General features: G+C 39.6%; 2 protein-coding genes across 10 annotated transcripts in view; one reads left to right on the top strand and one right to left on the bottom strand.

Moving 5' to 3' along the window:
- The window catches only part of CCDC146 (coiled-coil domain containing 146), a 60418-nt gene extending 58536 nt beyond the window's left edge, over window positions 1-1882 (top strand). For 5 of the 6 annotated variants that reach the window (XM_015882124.2, XM_032442329.1, XM_015882052.2 and 2 more), the window contains 2 exons: window positions 162-410; window positions 1365-1882. In XM_015882124.2, the coding sequence (XP_015737610.1) occupies window positions 162-410; window positions 1365-1568 (453 nt within the window). In that variant the 3' untranslated portion in view covers window positions 1569-1882. The remainder of the gene's footprint in view (window positions 1-161; window positions 411-1364) is intronic. The other variant, XM_032442327.1, reaches the window with a different exon arrangement.
- GSAP (gamma-secretase activating protein) overlaps window positions 1812-17150 on the bottom strand; it is a 43359-nt gene continuing 28020 nt past the window's right edge. For 2 of the 4 annotated variants that reach the window (XM_015882336.2, XM_015882414.2), the window contains exons 20-31: window positions 16154-16279; window positions 15685-15740; window positions 15267-15298; window positions 13822-13883; window positions 12205-12300; window positions 8758-8828; window positions 8138-8232; window positions 6754-6873; window positions 5819-5892; window positions 4081-4185; window positions 3879-3972; window positions 1812-2998 (exon numbers count right to left, since the gene is read on the bottom strand). In XM_015882336.2, the coding sequence (XP_015737822.1) occupies window positions 2898-2998; window positions 3879-3972; window positions 4081-4185; window positions 5819-5892; window positions 6754-6873; window positions 8138-8232; window positions 8758-8828; window positions 12205-12300; window positions 13822-13883; window positions 15267-15298; window positions 15685-15740; window positions 16154-16279 (1032 nt within the window). In that variant the 3' untranslated portion in view covers window positions 1812-2897. The remainder of the gene's footprint in view (window positions 2999-3878; window positions 3973-4080; window positions 4186-5818; window positions 5893-6753; window positions 6874-8137; window positions 8233-8757; window positions 8829-12204; window positions 12301-13821; window positions 13884-15266; window positions 15299-15684; window positions 15741-16153; window positions 16280-17150) is intronic. The other 2 variants (XM_015882502.2, XM_032442330.1) reach the window with 1 other exon arrangement.

The following is a 17150-nucleotide window of genomic DNA, read 5'->3' as shown; positions in this document are numbered from 1 at the left end:
TACAAAGATGATATTTTCCAACCATTATTTTCAAGAACAGAGTTGTTTTTTGAAACACAGCTGATTTCACCAACCTTACTTTCCCATACCTGAGCACCACTAAGTGTCTATAGATGTAATTGTTACTAAATATGCAAAATGCACTTGGTTTCTGATTCCAGATAAATGAACTACAGCAGAAGATAAAAGACAGGACCAAGAAGATGATGGCTCTTGTCGCAGAGTTATCCATGAAGCAGGCCCTTGCCATTAAACTCCATCAGGAAATGAGAGACAGAGAAGAGTTTTTGATGATTGTTTCGTCAAGGATAGAACAAGGCCTTCCTCCTCCTAAAGAGACAGAGATTGAATGGTTGAAGGTTTTACGCAACGAGAAGATGCACAAAGAAGCAGCAGAGGCCAGAGCTAGAGTAAGTTTTTGCTCTGAGTTGCGCTTTGGCTCCTCCTTTTTTTACCGCTCTAACTTGTCCTTCTGAAAGAGCAGCAGATCTCACACAATGCACAGCTGCTCACTGACAACCACGGGGCTCCAGGAGCTGGTGGAGATGATGGGACAGACAGAGGCAACTACAAAACCAGCACATGGTGGATTTTTGGAGCTACAAACTGTAGTTTGGCACACTGCTCAGATAGAACAGGTCTCAGACCTTAAGTAGAGGATATGTTACACTCAAATTACTTTAATAATCAAAGGTAGATCTTGCTTTATGTGACAGTGCTTTGAGTTAACTGATAGATAGACAAATACAACTGAGATGAGTATAATTGAGGGAAAACCTGCAGGTAGGAAACTGGCCTTGCTATATGATTCCTTCTCCAAAGTAATCCGAAATGAACACAAAACTAGGAGAGGAATGCACAGTGTATACGTTTCAAGAGCCTGAAGGCACAAAGAACTGTTGCAGTTAAACTGGTTTACAGTAAGAAACCTCTTGTCATTGACTCTTTTCATATCATATTATTAGTACAGTGATAGTATTCAAGAATAGCTGCTGTCAGCATAAATACAAACTGGGCTTTGAAGCATCATATCTATTATCTTGTTCCCGAGATGGTCTGTGCACACTTATTGTAATTACTGCAAGTTCATCTCATTTTCTTTCTCAACAACAAAAGTATTACAGGCTCAAACTACACAGTATTTAAAAGGACAAACTCATACCTATGTGGTCAGTACATTATGCTTTCCCTCAGTGAACAGTTAAACACCTGCCTGTGTTTTCTTGTTTTTTGATTTGCTAAGAACTGGGTGAATAGTATTTAGTATTTATACATTGGGCATCCTCCACCTTGGCTCAGAAGAGTACTGACTGCAGTCTTAAAACAAGTAGGCACGATGTGCTCATAGTGTGTTTCTTTTACAGCAGGCTGCAGAAGAGGAAGAAGCTGCAGTGCTTGGCCATGTCCACACAACAGCTGAACCGCGGCCAAATGCTTATGTCCCAGATGATGCATACAGCCTGCCACTGCCACGGCCCTATGGCGCTTTGGCTCCTTTCAAGCCAAACGAACCTGGTTCAAATATAAGACATTTCAGAAAACCAATTATAAAGCCAATTGAAATCTAAGAAGACAGCACATGAAGGAAGAGAAGCCCTTACCAGCTGCTGAGTATCACAAGTTGACAGCACTTATCCTACATGAAATGCACATTAGAGTATAGCCAAATTCTACACAGCAAACAAAGCAGTACATAATTCCAGAAGCGCAGCTAAATACTCAGTGATACAAGTTCCTTCCTTCTGATTTGGTGGAGCCTGATATGCCAAATGCACTGCAGTATTTTAAAATGAGTAATCATCAGACTACTCTTTTGTTTTTTCAGGTAAAGTTTTATTACATCTATTTTACCGCACATTTCAATAAAAACAATAAGGTAGAAGATCTTCTCTGGTTATTAATAGCACATGAATGAAGTCTCCACACATTACACAAATACAACATCACAGCTTTCCACAGCCCAAGACTGAAAAAAAAATATTTAACTGAGAAAAATTTATGCCAACCTTCAAAATATGAAAAAGTGCACACAAAAAACCAAACCCACTTTGGTTACTCATAAATAATAGTCAAAATGAGGAGAAAACAACCTCCAGCCGTTCTTCCTGAAGCAGTTTTGAACTGTAATACTAAAAGCGGGAAGGAGAGAATTGAGTAAAACTCATTCCATGCTGCTGTGAAGGTACATTTCCGAAGAATTTCCTTCTTGCCCTGTATTGCATTCAATATATCATACATGTCTTAAAAAAAACAAACATAACATAAAATCCCTCTCCCATATAATTTAAGGAGACTACATTTTGTGCTAATTACATCGCTGAATATATTAGAATCCCACTCCAAAGGCAGAAGTACCATAAGGCAATATATGGCCACCGCAAGGAATGAGTATCATTATTGGTGCATTATATACAAAGACCGACTTGTCATTTGTTATTCTTACCTATTTTACATTATCGTATCAAGAAAAGCTTTTATTAGTCTAAATGAGTAAACAGTGGCCAGTTTCTTGTTACTGTACAGCTGGACTACCCTTTCCAGCATTGTCTGTCTCGTTAAAACTGTTAAGAGTAATACCATATTTCACAGCATGTTTTAATACCCAATAGTTCCATTGATTTGACCACTTCAGAACTGAAACCCCAGATGTGCTGGGAACCCAGGTCTGCGTCAGATGTACTTCTCTACAGTTTACCTACAGGTCAGTAATTTCAGTCTTAGTGCACTGGACAATTGCTACTTTGAGTAGCTGATGTCAGTAATGGTGGCTACTCAAAACTGCTGAGTAATTAGCAAACAACATGACATTTAAGACTAAATAACGTCAGAGTTGGCTGCACACTTCTGTGTGAATGATTTTGAGTACCATCATTTACATGCAGTTGAAGAAAGTCGTTTCAGGAATATCTGAGGCCCAAGAGCATCATCGTGTGTTTCAGTGCTGCTTCCTCCACAAACCTGACATTAATATGATCTTGTTTTTCATACGGATGCACACCTAGAAAAACACCATTAAAAAAAATCAGTATTTGCAAAGCTAAGTGTTGCTGTACACTAAGTCCTGAAGTCTACTAAACATCCTGACCCACAATACCAAAAGATAAGGTACTAGATGGAACTGTTTTCATCTAAATAAAATACAGTGCAGTTATCTGATGCTCATCCATGGCATACGCTTTCCTGTTAGTGGCATATAAGTAAAGTATGACCCATATGGAGGAAAGCTAGACTATCTCTGGAGGCTGCTAGGAATTTCCATAATTCTACATTGGAAGGTCAAGTAAGATTTAAGCACGGCAGTATGTTTGTGCTAGTACATTCTTACATGCATCAGTATGGTTTAACTTTCCTCCCCCAGTTGGGCTGATATCCATAAATGGAGAATACTGCATTAACACTCAGGTCCCTATCACACTTCTACTTCATTTATTACTAAATGTACATCCAACTACACTAGGCAATGTAATGCTTCCTTAATGCAACTACCATGACTAATTTGAATTTCACTTCACTTTCACAGCTTTGAAATGCCCCCCCTTGTCAGAGCATTCTTCTCTGAGGTGGAAGATCTGACTTTACCTACCTCTACTTATTGGACAAAAGGCAATTCTTTAGCTACCATACTGTATAAGTAATGTAGAAGCCCTTCTCCCCATTTAAACACATAACAGCTACCAACACTCTGTATGCCAGTTTGGCAACTGCATTCAACACAGAGAGGATTCTGAATGAGAAGATATGCAGTGAGGAAGAGCTCTGATGATTTCTATCAACAAAAAGACTAAACCAACACATTTAGACATCATTAGAGTTTTATAGCAGCGTGAGCATTAAAGGGTAGCCATTACTGGTCTTTCAAAGTATAGAATTGAAGTTACCTTGATTTTCTATCTCTGCCAGCACATTAGTCAGGTAGTTAAGAGGCAAAAATTCGACAGGGACTGGGTGTCTCTCAGGGACAGGCCTGCTACACTGTAAGTGAAAACATTTCAGATTAGTTTTTGCATGGTACCAAGTTTCAGTGTTACCTTCAGTGCATTATGGCGGACAGCAAGGTCAGGAATCTCAACCATGTCTTACCTGCCTATTCCCCAGCTTCTCAAACAGAAGTTTCACATACTTCCGTGCAAGAAAATTAGCATTTACTGGATGATCCCAGAACTGACGGGCCTTTAGACCAAGAGCCTAGTAAGTAAAATCCCAAAAAGATCAGTAACAAAACAGAGAACAGTGGAAATACAGTGGGAAAAAATAAGAGGGGAGAAAAAAAAACCAAACTGAAATCTAGGCTTTAACACAGACTACCAGTAACAAAGAAATTATCATAAACCCCCAGAACACGGGGAACAAACAAACCTTTGCTACTCAGCGCCCACTGAGCTGCTCACTACGTTTCAATCAGTCTGTCCTATTAAGCCTGTGTATGTGTACTGAAACATCAACTGAGGCTTAAAATGTCTATTTGTCTTTTCCCATGACTGTGGTTTAGAATCATTCTTCTCACAAAGCAGCAAAGATGCCCCATTTGTCAGTGCTGTGTTCAGAATAGGCTCAATGGCAGAAAGCTCACAAAAACAGAATGCCAACAAGGAGAGATACTGGGAACAGAATTTACATCCCATTATTTAGGGCACTGTCTGGGAAATGGCAAAATTGATTCACATTCTTGAAGGCAAGAAATTCAAATTGAATTGTTCCAAAGCTTCCAATCCTAATCAGTAAGAAAGCAAATATGAACACATTGTGAAATTAGCTTTTCTTGCTCTTCTCTCAGTCTAGATCCTTCTTCCTCTCATTTCCAGTTGTAATGAAATACAGACTATTGAAAGTGTTCTTTTAGGAAATGCTGAAGGGTTTCAGAAACACTTGCTTCTGAAGTCATCTAGTGAATGTAACCTGAACTCAAAATAGTCCAAGTCACCCCAAAGCGTCCTTTTAAGCAAACAAACTATTCTCCGCATTTTTTCCCAAAGCTGTAAATAGACACAATAAGGCACTGAGCCTACTGTGTGTACAGCAGTACATTTCCCCCAAAGCAAAAGTCAGAGAATTTGGAATGGTGTTCCCCACCCACCAGGCCTGGGGGTGACAGCTCAGAGTCCCCACAGTGACCTCAGCTCAACAACCCCTGCCCAAAACAAGATACAGACAAAGAACACTTTGTGAAGTTCTCCTTCCCTACCCCTTCTCAAACCACTGCCAAATAAAGAAGCCCTTGTTAGATTAAAACTGAAGCACCACTTCTGGCCAATTGAACTACATGTAACAGTCCATAATGAACAACAATAAGCAATTTATGGCCAGAAAAGCTTGTTCTACAGCAAGGCACTCCCAGAGAGGGATCCCTGGTTTTCTTCCACCCACAGATGTTGTTCTTCCTCCGTAGTACTGATAAGGGAAAAGAAAGAGGCAATCTCCCACTGCTGTAACTTTCAAAGGACCATCAACAGCATGTGCCCAAACACCTTACCAATGGGCAAGGCCAAGACCTTGTAATTCAATCACCACAAATAATATCCAGAAACTCTCTCTAAACCCTGTAAAACTCTTATTGCTACTTTATGTGTATGAGTACTCAGAACAGCATTGGTTTTGTCTGTTTGATTCCTGCAAGGTACTGGACACAGTGAAAACACTATGGACAAACCTAAAAATTTAAGTTACCATGGTACCCTACAGGTTATGAACAGCAGAGGGAGAAGCGTTGGAGATTCAGGCCGTTTCTGTGCCCTGTGTGAGTCACAGCTAAGTCTTCTGTTGACTGGATCCTATGCACAGGGAGGAATTTCATACCCACTTCCAAATTCCAAGAACTAACATCCAAAGTCACCTCAGGAAGCCTTGTCACAATACTGAATTTCAGCTTTTCATTCTTCTCATTGTCATCCAGATCTGCAAGAGAAAGGTAAAAAAAACTCAAACTCTTTATTAGTAACCACATAACTTCCAAATTCCGCTGAAGACATACTGAAAAAAAATACAATTTCTGTGATGAAAATGTTCATTTTACATAAGGGTTAGTAGGAGTGTTACTTTTACAGTTTATGAAAGTATTCTTCTGTGATTTTGCATATGACTTCACTACTTTAAGTAATGATTTGTATAATAATTCAGATTATTTACCTAAATCAGGCATAGATTAATATAAACACTGTGTCCACTGTGATCCTAACTGCCCCAACAACTGCTACTTTATACCACTCCCCATTTTGTTCCAAAGCTTCATGCCCCAATTATTCCTACTGTATGCTAGTTTGCTCCTAAGCCTCATTTGTGGAAACAAGCTGCTTATGTCCTGCTGAGAGGAAAGTCACAAACAGCTGCTCCTGATGATACAGAACTGGTTTTAACCCCTGCCTTTAGTTAATACATTGATCATTTAGAACAGATCATGTTTAGAGTACACAAGCTTGCTACTTACTAAAAATATTGGGATGCTAAGTCAGGTTATGCCTTTGCTTATTTTGCTATTTAACTTCCTAGCATAGGGCTTCTAGTTGTAAATGATCACAGAAATCTCCCAATACTTCTTTGTTTACTATGGTAAGAGTCAATCATAGAGTATGACCCTTAATTTTCTCCTTTCAGCCGAGCAGCACCAACAACCACACTCCTCACTGTAACAGCACTCTCGAAGAAGAGGAGCTGAGTGTCCTGGTCAGTATAAATTGCAGCTGTATCTGAATGGCTGAAAGGACATCACAGCCAACAAGTTGGCTGTTAAGCAAATGAAACACAGGAAACACAATGTACCTTTCAGCAGTTTCCTGACGCAGGTTTCTGTCAAATGTAGAACCCCATTATCAATATAGTGCAGGAGGGTATGAAGGGGGAGACATCGAACTCCAAGCCCCAAGTGTAGAGTGTGAAAACCTGTGAAGGAAAGACAAACTGGTTATGGAAAAAAGAAAAATATTTCTTTCAAGGTCTGTAGCACTGACTAGCATTACTGTAGCTAAAAGCCAACACTTCCCTCAGCTTCTAAGCATTTCAAGTTAGTAAGGAAATGAGTTTATCTTTAAGTCTTGTCAAGCACAACCCTGTCAGAAAGAGGAAAGCTTAGGACTTGAAAGCAATCATTAAATGTCTCCAAGCTTATTGCTGGCTTACATCCGAGCTGTGTCATTAATTTATCTCCCTCTTTCTTCCCAATTTATCAAAGATGAGGCCTTGCCACATTCAGTATATTGCTGCTACCTACACATTCCCACAGGCCACGTTAAGACTTCAGTTTCTCACTGAGCATCACCCATATGAAAGTCTTGACCCAAAAGACACCATCACATAGCAGCATTTGTCCCTCACATAGTGTAGGTTTGAGGCACGGCCTCACACCAAAGCCAGACTGAAGCCAAATCAGAAAACACTAACCAGAAAGAGATTCAAAGAGAATCAGAAAGCAGAAGACTGGAAGGTATTTTTCTCTAATAACATTCATAACACACTTCTGTTTCTGTCATTCAGTAGTTACAGGCAGGCCAGGCCTCAGTCCTACAGCTTAACAGCAGGACAGCAAGCTCAATGTTTCTGTAAGAGCATTCTTAAAAGGATTAGAATCCAGTCCAAATCTAAAGCTTGGCTGTACATTCCCTGTCTGTATTGGCAAATTCAGCCAGAGAAAACCTAAGCACTCAATGTTAAAAAGCCTTTTCCTAACAAAAATAATCAAGTGTTTTGAAAAGACTGTAAGCAATTACAGATCATCTCCTTCAGAAAGACCAGGGGCAACTCATTCAGGATAAAACTGAAAAATATTAACAGAGCAATAGAATGAGAAAAAACACTCTGGTTTTGTTCCAGGATTGCATTTTCTTTTGTAGCCCTTGACAGCTGAGTCTAGCTGCCTTATAAAATATAAGGGGAAGTCATCTAAACCTTAGTTCTGAGCTATGGCTGTGCCCACATGCTCCACTGGAAACTGAAAACACTGAACTAAGCCACTGATTTGTTGTCTGCATTTGTATACAGTACTCAGTTATGTTTCACTTCACTTGCATACATTTACAGAGGATCTTTCCATCCACAAATGTCTTAAAGAGATTTAAATACTGCCAGTGCTAACCTGACACGCATGCTACAACTTGGACTCTCCTGGGAGGAATCGATATGCATTACAACAGCAAAACATAGCACTTACCAGGAGGTAAAGGCATACACATGCCATTTGCAGCTTCCAGAATTCGACTCATGATGTGAAACACTCTGAACTCCGCTTCACTTCCTCTCTCATCACTATTTAACAAAACAGGAACATATTAGGAATTGAAATGCCCACACACCAGAGTATTACGGTCAAACAACATGTGCACTAAACATGCATTTTCATTTAGTCACTATGGAATGCTATCTTTCTTACTTCAGCATCTGTCACCCAACAGCACTAGATGTTCTTCTAAATGTTCAAACACAAAGCCTCTGTGATGCCTTCTCCTCCATCCCTCACTACCACATACCTGCAAGGCTCTCAGTAATACTTGGCATCAGCAGGTGAAATATTCTGGGTGCTGGATGAGTGACTTGGCTTCCACAGCTGTTCAACACCCACTACCCAGCTGGGGAGCACTTTGAACCCAACAGCTTTGAACTCCAATCATAAAACTGCCTGCATGATTAATATCCATGTTGGCTTCGATATGGCCAGCAGGATCATTAGCAAGACTAAATTACAGTCACATTGACATTCACAGCACTGACTGTTCAAGACCAAAGTTATTATGCCCACATTTTAAAAGGTTAAAGAAAAAAAGACTTGCTTACAAGCAGAAGATGCAGGAATGAAGTTGATACATCTTCCAAACTTCTTTCATTATTCGATGTACCAGATTCAGCTAAAACAACAACAAAAAAGATCAAACATTCCTAGCAGCCTGTAGAATAACAGCAGGTCCTCAGCTTTCATTTATTCCACATACTAGTTCAGATTGTGAACTTACCATAGGACGACTCCCACTAAAACTTCGGCATTTATATTTTTATTTTTCTATGGATCTTAAAATGGTAAACCATTACATTTGAACTGTACCTGGATTGCCCCATTCCTGAAGTTTACAGTAAGTGCTCTCAGCCCATCGGACCATTATGCAAGATATACAGCATCCTGACACATTGTGCTTCTCAGGAATCGACTGATCTCACACTCCTGCATCAAATTCTTAAAGATCAGTTTGCCATGGAAGTGAAAACCACATGCCCAACTGACTGAGCAACTGGCAAGGAAAGGTGCCTATGGCCCAGACAGCACTGGATGCTGCTGAAGGTGGTAGAATATTCAGTCTGCTGAAAGAAAGTCTACAGGGTGAATCATAAATCTAACCCAGGTGAGGAGGAAACATGAGACAAGCAAATGCTTATCTGGCTCCACTGAGTTCCTTTCTTGTCGTCTGCGAATTTGAACAATCTCTTGGCCTATACTGTCAATCCTTGTGCTCCTAGGCTGGCTTCCAGTGCAATGTCAGCATGCAAAAGCTACAGACTTGGATTTTCTAGTGTTCTGCAGCTGAAAGAGTTGAAATAACTTCCTCTAGCCAGCCCCTTATGGCTGTCATATGTAATGACTTCCACATCTCACTAACACAGCTGAGACACTTCCTCCACGCCTTTTATCTCTGGGCCTCAAAGCGCTATTAATCAACCCCAGGAAACTCTCAGGAAACAAGGCTGATCCCTGTTTTGCAGACAGGTGTCACAAGAAGTAACAAACCTTCCCCCTTCAAGATGGCCAGAATCCAGGAATCCTTTTTCCCATTTTTTTTATTTCTTCTAGAGAAAAAAAAAACCCTTTTTTTCTTTTCTCCTTCTAGAGGAAAAAAACCCTTTTTTCTTTTCTCCTTTTAGCCCACTCTAACCTCTAACTTTTCACAGGCTCTGAGCAAGATGGTGAGCTTTCACACAAGAGAAATCAGCATGGAAAAGTCAGAACAGGAACACTGCTCTTCACTACCACTCTCAAGTGCTCTCCTCTGCAGCACTGGACAGAAAACTTAACACCTTTTCCCTCCATCCTTCAGAACTCCATCCAGCCTTGCACAGCAGGCACTGAGGTGGCTACCTTAGAACAACCACCTGATACTTTCCATACTCAGTTTCTAGATGCCATGGAAAGCTCCCATTTAATACCGCCGGAGAACAGCAGGTTCTCTCCACTCATTTTCCAGGAAATGAGTGATTTCCACTTTTAAGAGAAGGGTCACAAGAATCAAACCTGCTGCCAAAATGACTTCCCTCTCCAGCCAGTACAGAGTGCAGCAAAGGCCTCTGCTGGAGTCTCACCTAGATCTGAAGATAAGCATCTGAGGTGCAGGGAAAGCTTCTCAAACACCAGACTCACTTCTTATTATTTGCGTAACAGAATTATTTTCACAGTTTGCTTTAGGACACGCCAATCATGTAGGTTTTACAGAGTGCAGAAAGAAAGCATCTTTTAAAATCATAGTCAACCTACTTATCACAACTTGCTTAAATCTTAAATGCTAACAACCTGTGACATGACAAGCTCACCAAGAGCACAGCTCACTGGAATCAGCCACAACTGACACCACAGAGAACAAGAACACATATCCTGAACAGTTTTCAGCATACTACCCACAAGATAATGTACACACAAGAAAGGAAACACTGTCTGTTTTAGAGAAGGAATGCAGGCTGCATTTCCTCCTGTAGAGAGACAGCAGCAGGTCTCTGGAGGAACAAAATGAAGATCAATCAAAGCCTTTATGGCAAAACCATTTTTCAGTCAGTAAGGAGGTACAACATGAGGTTTTTTTCCAGGCAAGTATCAGAAATCATTTCCCTTTGACTACTCAAAACTAGCAAAAGAAACCACGATCAACAGTGAGACTGGGCATGCAGCAGGCCCTGAGCTGACGTTTGCAGAGTATCTTGCTATCTTGAACGTTTATATTTTCAGGTAAAGGTGCTGAGTGCACACAGAAATGAAAGAATTCTTGCCTTAAGAGAAATTTAAAAGAAAAGAAACAATATTAATCCTAAGATTTCACTGATGGTGGGGCTGAAGGGCTGAAATTTGTTTTGACCATTAAGATTCAGCCCACAATAATTTTGTCTAGCAGATCAAGGTTGCTGAAGTGTTTTAGCAGGTTTTGCTTTTCATTTTATTTCTCTTTAGATAAATAATAAACATATGATAACTGAAAACCAAATGAAAGGAGAACGAGTATTCTAGTTCTGCTTCTTTCAGCACCACTATCAGCTATGAAGCTTTTGTTCATGCTGTTCAGTTCCTATTTCCATCAGTCACTACGTTTTTCTTTTGTTACTAAGATAGGGGAAATATACTCCAGTGATTGTGAAGCTCTAGGGCAAGGCCTGAATAAAAAAAGCCAGTAACCCCAGCAGAAGTTGCTATGGTTCAGAGAACACTGCAACACTCACAACATAACTGGTCTGCAAAGGACTTCACAAAAGACGCAGGCACCACAGCATCCTGAAAGCTTCCTGAGCTGCACGGATCAGATTCTGAATCTGATGACAGGACTATCAAAAAGACAAAGAACGTGATTTCCCTGCTGCCACATGAACTCTTATGGAGTCTGCATTTTGTACATAAAGGATTTGGTGCTGAGTCAAATAAAAACAGGTATGATAATTTTTATACACGACAGTTTTTACAGCTTTTTTTCCTTAAGTTTCTCTTAAGATAATGAAAAGCAGAGAATCTGGAAGGTAAGTTTTAACTACAGTTCATGTAGGTTCAGGCAAAACTGTATCTGTTACACAAAAAGCCTAATGAAGTCAATAGGCAGGAACAATGATAATTAACTCTCATTTCATATTAGAATGATTTTTTTTTCTTAATTTCTTTTTGACCTGATCACATTTTCATTACTTAAAGCATTCATCTGTGTATTGAATAAGAATCAAAATGAATCCAAACACTGTTCTTACAGCTTTCAGGATAAGTTCAGATTTTCACTTCCAGGAGCAGACTATTTCTACGAGCTGCAAAGGAAATTCTCTTTTGTATTCTGAAAGTCCAAACCAACTCTTGTTTAAGTATTGTTTACCTTATCAATACTCTATGTATTATTATACGTTATTGAGCAAAAAAGGTACGGTTTAACATCTTAGAAACAATCCCTTCCCAGTCAAACACGCAAGATACACACACAGCACATATCCAACACTACACATCCTTACCCAGCAATTCATGTTTGCTCACATCAATAGCAGCAAAATAAAACTAACCAGGTTTGCAACATAATCCAGCACTATTTGGTCAATCTTCTTTTTTCCTACATACTGCAGATGTCTCATGAGATGATCCTTTAGCTGAGCAACCATCTAGGAAGAGAAGCCAACAATTCAGTGTCCTTGTGGTCTCTTCAAGAAGACGCAAAAGCCCCACCAGTTGCAGGGCCTGACTAACAGCAACAAGCACAACCCCCTCCCTGTCTCAAAATTCCTGCTTGGACTGGCAAGATTGTGTGAGAGTTTTGGGGTTTCAAAGTCAATAGCAGATCTGAATATTCAATATGGCTACCCGGTGTAAATCAGGAAAATGGGTGCTACTGTCAGTGATGTTGAAGAGAAAAAGCTAACACTTCTTAAAACCCTCTGGGTTAAATCAAGCAAACAGGGTGAAGATTTTAACATGAACACTGACTTGTATTTATTACATATGAATAAATCTGAAGGATTTAACAATAAAGAAAGCTAACACAAGTACAGTTGGTACTAGCGGTGATGGAACACAACTTAGAACACGAGTGAACAATGATAACTTTAGGTTAAATATTCATTGCAAAGCATTTCAAATCAGCTACTTGCATACAGTCAGTGCCACTACCTACCTTCTCCTTTCTGAAACACTTTCTGACCTCACATAGCTTGTTCATTATGTGGTCTTTGGCAGCTCTTTGTTGAGAATTACAACAAAATGCTTTTTTTTTTTTTTTTTCCCCTCCCCAAAGCTGAAGGAAATAAAATCTCAGTCTTGAGAAATTTTCAAGTAGATTAATCTCCACATGTCAAGAAAACAATACAGGTGACAGGAATGCACAAAGGACGGCAATGATCTGCTTTTTTGGATCTCTGAATTTTCTTAAGGTAAGAGATGTAGAGAAATTTCAGAGGATGAGAGGCAAAAGTTGGGAAAAAGATAGCAAGACTGCAAGGAATAAGAACTTGCCTTAGATTTGGACTGATAGAACAGTGTTGACACGCTCTTCACATACAAAGACCTTCCAATGCAAGCTGAGGAGCTGTATTTAGGTCTGACAGCAAGAGATAAGCAGATGCACATTTAAACAGACAGAGGGTAGACAGCAATTTAAGAAAGAATTTAGTACCCAGAAGCATAAAGATTATAAATACCTGATGGAGACCATCAGGGGGGAAAAAAAACAAAAGAGGAGTGACCTCAGAATAGCCATAGCAGTCCTAGTAGTGAGGCATAAGGAAAGGGAGACAATAAAAAGGTGCTGAGGAGCAATAAGATCTGTCATATTTTTGAGGGAAGCAGAAGGTGGAGAAAGTTAGAATGATGTAAAGAAGTCCCAAAATAATGGACAGATTAAGATGAACTTCAGGAGGTACTGAAAAGCAGTTCAAAAAAAAAAAAAATTGTAGTGGAGAAAATCACTTGGACAGATTAACTTCCCATTCCCGTTATTTCCTTATGCCTTATGATACCAGGACCTATTAAGATCATATTGCAATATCATGATGATGATTAGGAAGCACAGCTTTTGTCCCACTGCTGCTCTGAGTGTGCTTCCACTCAGCACTGGAACTGATTATCTTACTCTTTACACTTGTTGAGGTTGTGCGTCCTCTAGTGCACACCGTGACAAAAGCACATACCAGTCCCATTAGTAATTGCTGCTGATAATCTTCCTCTTGAAAGAGAGGTACCAGCCTTTCCTCTGAAATAAACAGAGCAATAGTCACTCAAGGGCATGACACTATATTACAAAATTCCAAACCACTTCAAACATACTGAGAAACACAGATCTCCACCTTCTGTTAACATATCTACTAACTTACAGAACTAACACACAGTGACAGACTCAAGGACTTTGTAAGAGAGAACCAAGGAATGGAACATAACCCTGTATTTGCCATCTTTGCACTCAACACTGAGCACGGAGGAACACAAGCCTGTCAAACTGTTTTACCCTTACGTTACTCTTTTCCTTGATATTTAAGGGAGAAGTATTGTATTGTGGTGATTTTGTAGAGGAGTAATACTAGGAGAATCTCCTGGCCACACAGTGCAAATGCATATATTGCTTAGACCTTGTCATTTACTAATAAAAGGCAAAAGAGCTGCATGGCTTTTTTAAGGAAATGGATAGACACCAAGTAGAAACACCACAGAATCACCTCCCATTTGACTGGTTCTCTCCCACAGTTGCTTTTGTTACTCAGATTTAAAGAACACAACCCTCCCGCTACACTGGGGACTATTACAACTACTGAAATTTAGTATGCTGTATTTCCTCACCATTGATGCTTATTGCTTATTGGCAGCTACCTAGAAATTCTTTATTTCTAGCTGCACATCATCATCGATATACACCTTTGGAAAGCATGCCAGTAGTTTCAATATGAGGATACCAAAGTTGATACTGGGCCCTAAAAATCAGAGCCCACTGCAACAAGCAGCACAAACAACAACTGCTAGGGGCTGGCAATGAATACACATAAAAATTCTTTGCAATAAAATATGTGATCAGCACTTAGATCAGTATAATTTCACAGCACACAGTAGCAGATCACATAGAAGGCACCGATGGATGAACAGGAATATAATTCACCACTGGATTTAGTTTTTCTAATTTGTGGCAGTGGAACTGAACAGCACTTATAATGTCAGGTGTTCCTGGCTTATGTAAGTCCATTTCATGCCTCCATCCTTCACACTGTGACTTTCACCAGCCATGTTCTCCTATCATGCACACATTCCGTATTTGTAAAGACAGCTCTAAGTGGACAGGATACATCAGCAACATCGTGTCACTGATACTCTCAGAAAAATCCTGGAGAAGAAATTCTTAAGCAAACAGGGGCTTTACTGCTCATATTAAACTAGATCCACTATGAAAGAAGAACCTCATTTTCAAAGCCAGTATGCAGCCTTAGAGGAAAACTTTATAGTAGTGTTAATTTAACACCTGCTCATACTAATGCCTCAAACTCTTCAGTGCTGACAACACACACTATTTAGTTTTAGCTGAGAACAGCTAGATGGAAATATCCTAACAAAGACTAGAGGCTAAAGCCTACATCACAGAAGTTTTACTTACCAGAGTCCCAAGCATCCAGATGAGAAAGCACCCTGGGGTTTGAAACAAAAATAAGTTTGTTTCACAACCATTCCTCTAGTGGGTTTTGTAAGGACAGTAAAAAACTTAAACAGCACTTTGGTCTATGAAAGGCAGCTAAAGAAATTCAAGAAGTCTACGCTTGGTAAAGAAAGAACTCTATCCATTTGGGTAGTGCCTTCTCACATTTACAATAAATTCCTGAGGTCTAGCAGCCCAGATATTTCAGGTCATCCAGCAGTGATTACAAGGATTGTCATGAATGATCTTCAGCTGTATACTTATATTCAGAGCTAGATAACTGATCAGACACCAGATCAACTATTTAAATGACACGTTTAAATCCTTCAGCACATTTCAACAAAGTAAGGAAGGGTATATATACAAAAATGGTACCTACTTTTTGGCATTTTCAAATATATTCCTTAAATATGCTGTGGCTCTTCTCTCTTCTGTCTGTTTCATAAAGAAATAAAAAAACAAATTAAGCAGAAGGTCAACCAAAATAATTCTTGATAAAATGCAGATAAGGAATCATGCTGACTTTCATTTTGAATGGAAATAACACAGTGATTCTTCAACCCACCTCCCAAGTACCAGTGCCCACAGACACACATAACTGACCTACCTAACAACACAGGTATATTTAAATTCTGCTTTTGTTTATTTCCTTGTGTTAATTTCACAAAGAGCTACAGGCAACCGCCTTATAAGTAAATGACTGAAAAGGTTTGCACTTCTCAAATCAGATTCCCATACCTTTATCTCCATAATAAAAAACAAGAAACCTTTCTGTCTTTGGGTTTAAAACATCCACTCTTCAACAGCAGCTCTGGAGACTGCTTCAATGCACACATATATGCACACACCTCTTCTGAAAGTATACGCCATTCCCTCCTGAGCACATTATTGTGGTAATGCAGCTGTGGCTCTGCATACTTCACACTCTCCAAGTTTGAGTCGAGTTTCTCCCAGAAGCCTTTAGAGTTTTGGATCTGCAAAGTATAGCAGGGAAAACATAAGTACATTGTAGCACTGTTAGAAATATCTATGAGAAATATTAGAAACTATTAGAAATATCTAATCACTGTCCCACAAAGCAATTGGAAAGAACTGCAGTAAATGTAGCTTTACTGTAACTGAAGTGGGAAAAAAAATTAAAGAAACAAAATCATTATTTTTTTCCAGCAGTTTTATTTCCTTAATTGGACAGCAGCAGTAGCACTTACCTACTTGAGCTTATGCCTGCAATACACATACTTAGCTGCCTTAGGATTCTATTAAGTCACTGAGAAGACATGGGTACTTCTAGGTCCTATATCATCTGACCTACTTCAGACAGCTGGTTTTGGGTGGGAAGAACTGTGCCACAGATTACACTGGCTGCACCGTCCAGAGCTCCACTTGACTGTAAAAGGAGCCTTAGGCACCTGACTCAGAACAGGATTGTTTATGTTTGGTCAATAAAGCCCCACTCTGGGTTTCTGTTCATTCCCAACAGAGGAACAACACCATGACTCCGGCATCTGGATGGAGGCTTCTACTATCTTCAGTCTGCTCTAATACTTCAATTGCCAACTCCCATTTGCTAGCCTCAAGTAACAGAGCCTTATCCTCAGAACAGAAATAAAATCCCAACTTTTCCACAGCAATTCCAAAGCCCTTGACTGTAAAGCTGAAATTAATTTAAAGTCAACTGTAAACAAAGAGGAGGGGAAAAAAAAACACTAAATAAACCTGCACTGTTTATTAGATGCAGAGACTCAATTTTGCTAACCACTTCTCTCTCGCTGCCAGAGCTCACTGTTGTTTTAATTGTTGTAGATGCAGCAGAAAAATAAATGTACTTTTTGCTCTATGTCATAC

Source organism: Coturnix japonica, chromosome 1 (assembly GCF_001577835.2).
Source record: "Coturnix japonica isolate 7356 chromosome 1, Coturnix japonica 2.1, whole genome shotgun sequence".
NCBI lineage: Eukaryota > Metazoa > Chordata > Aves > Galliformes > Phasianidae > Coturnix > Coturnix japonica.
Note: the sequence above shows the minus strand (reverse complement) of the source record. Positions and strands in the feature narration are given on the sequence as shown.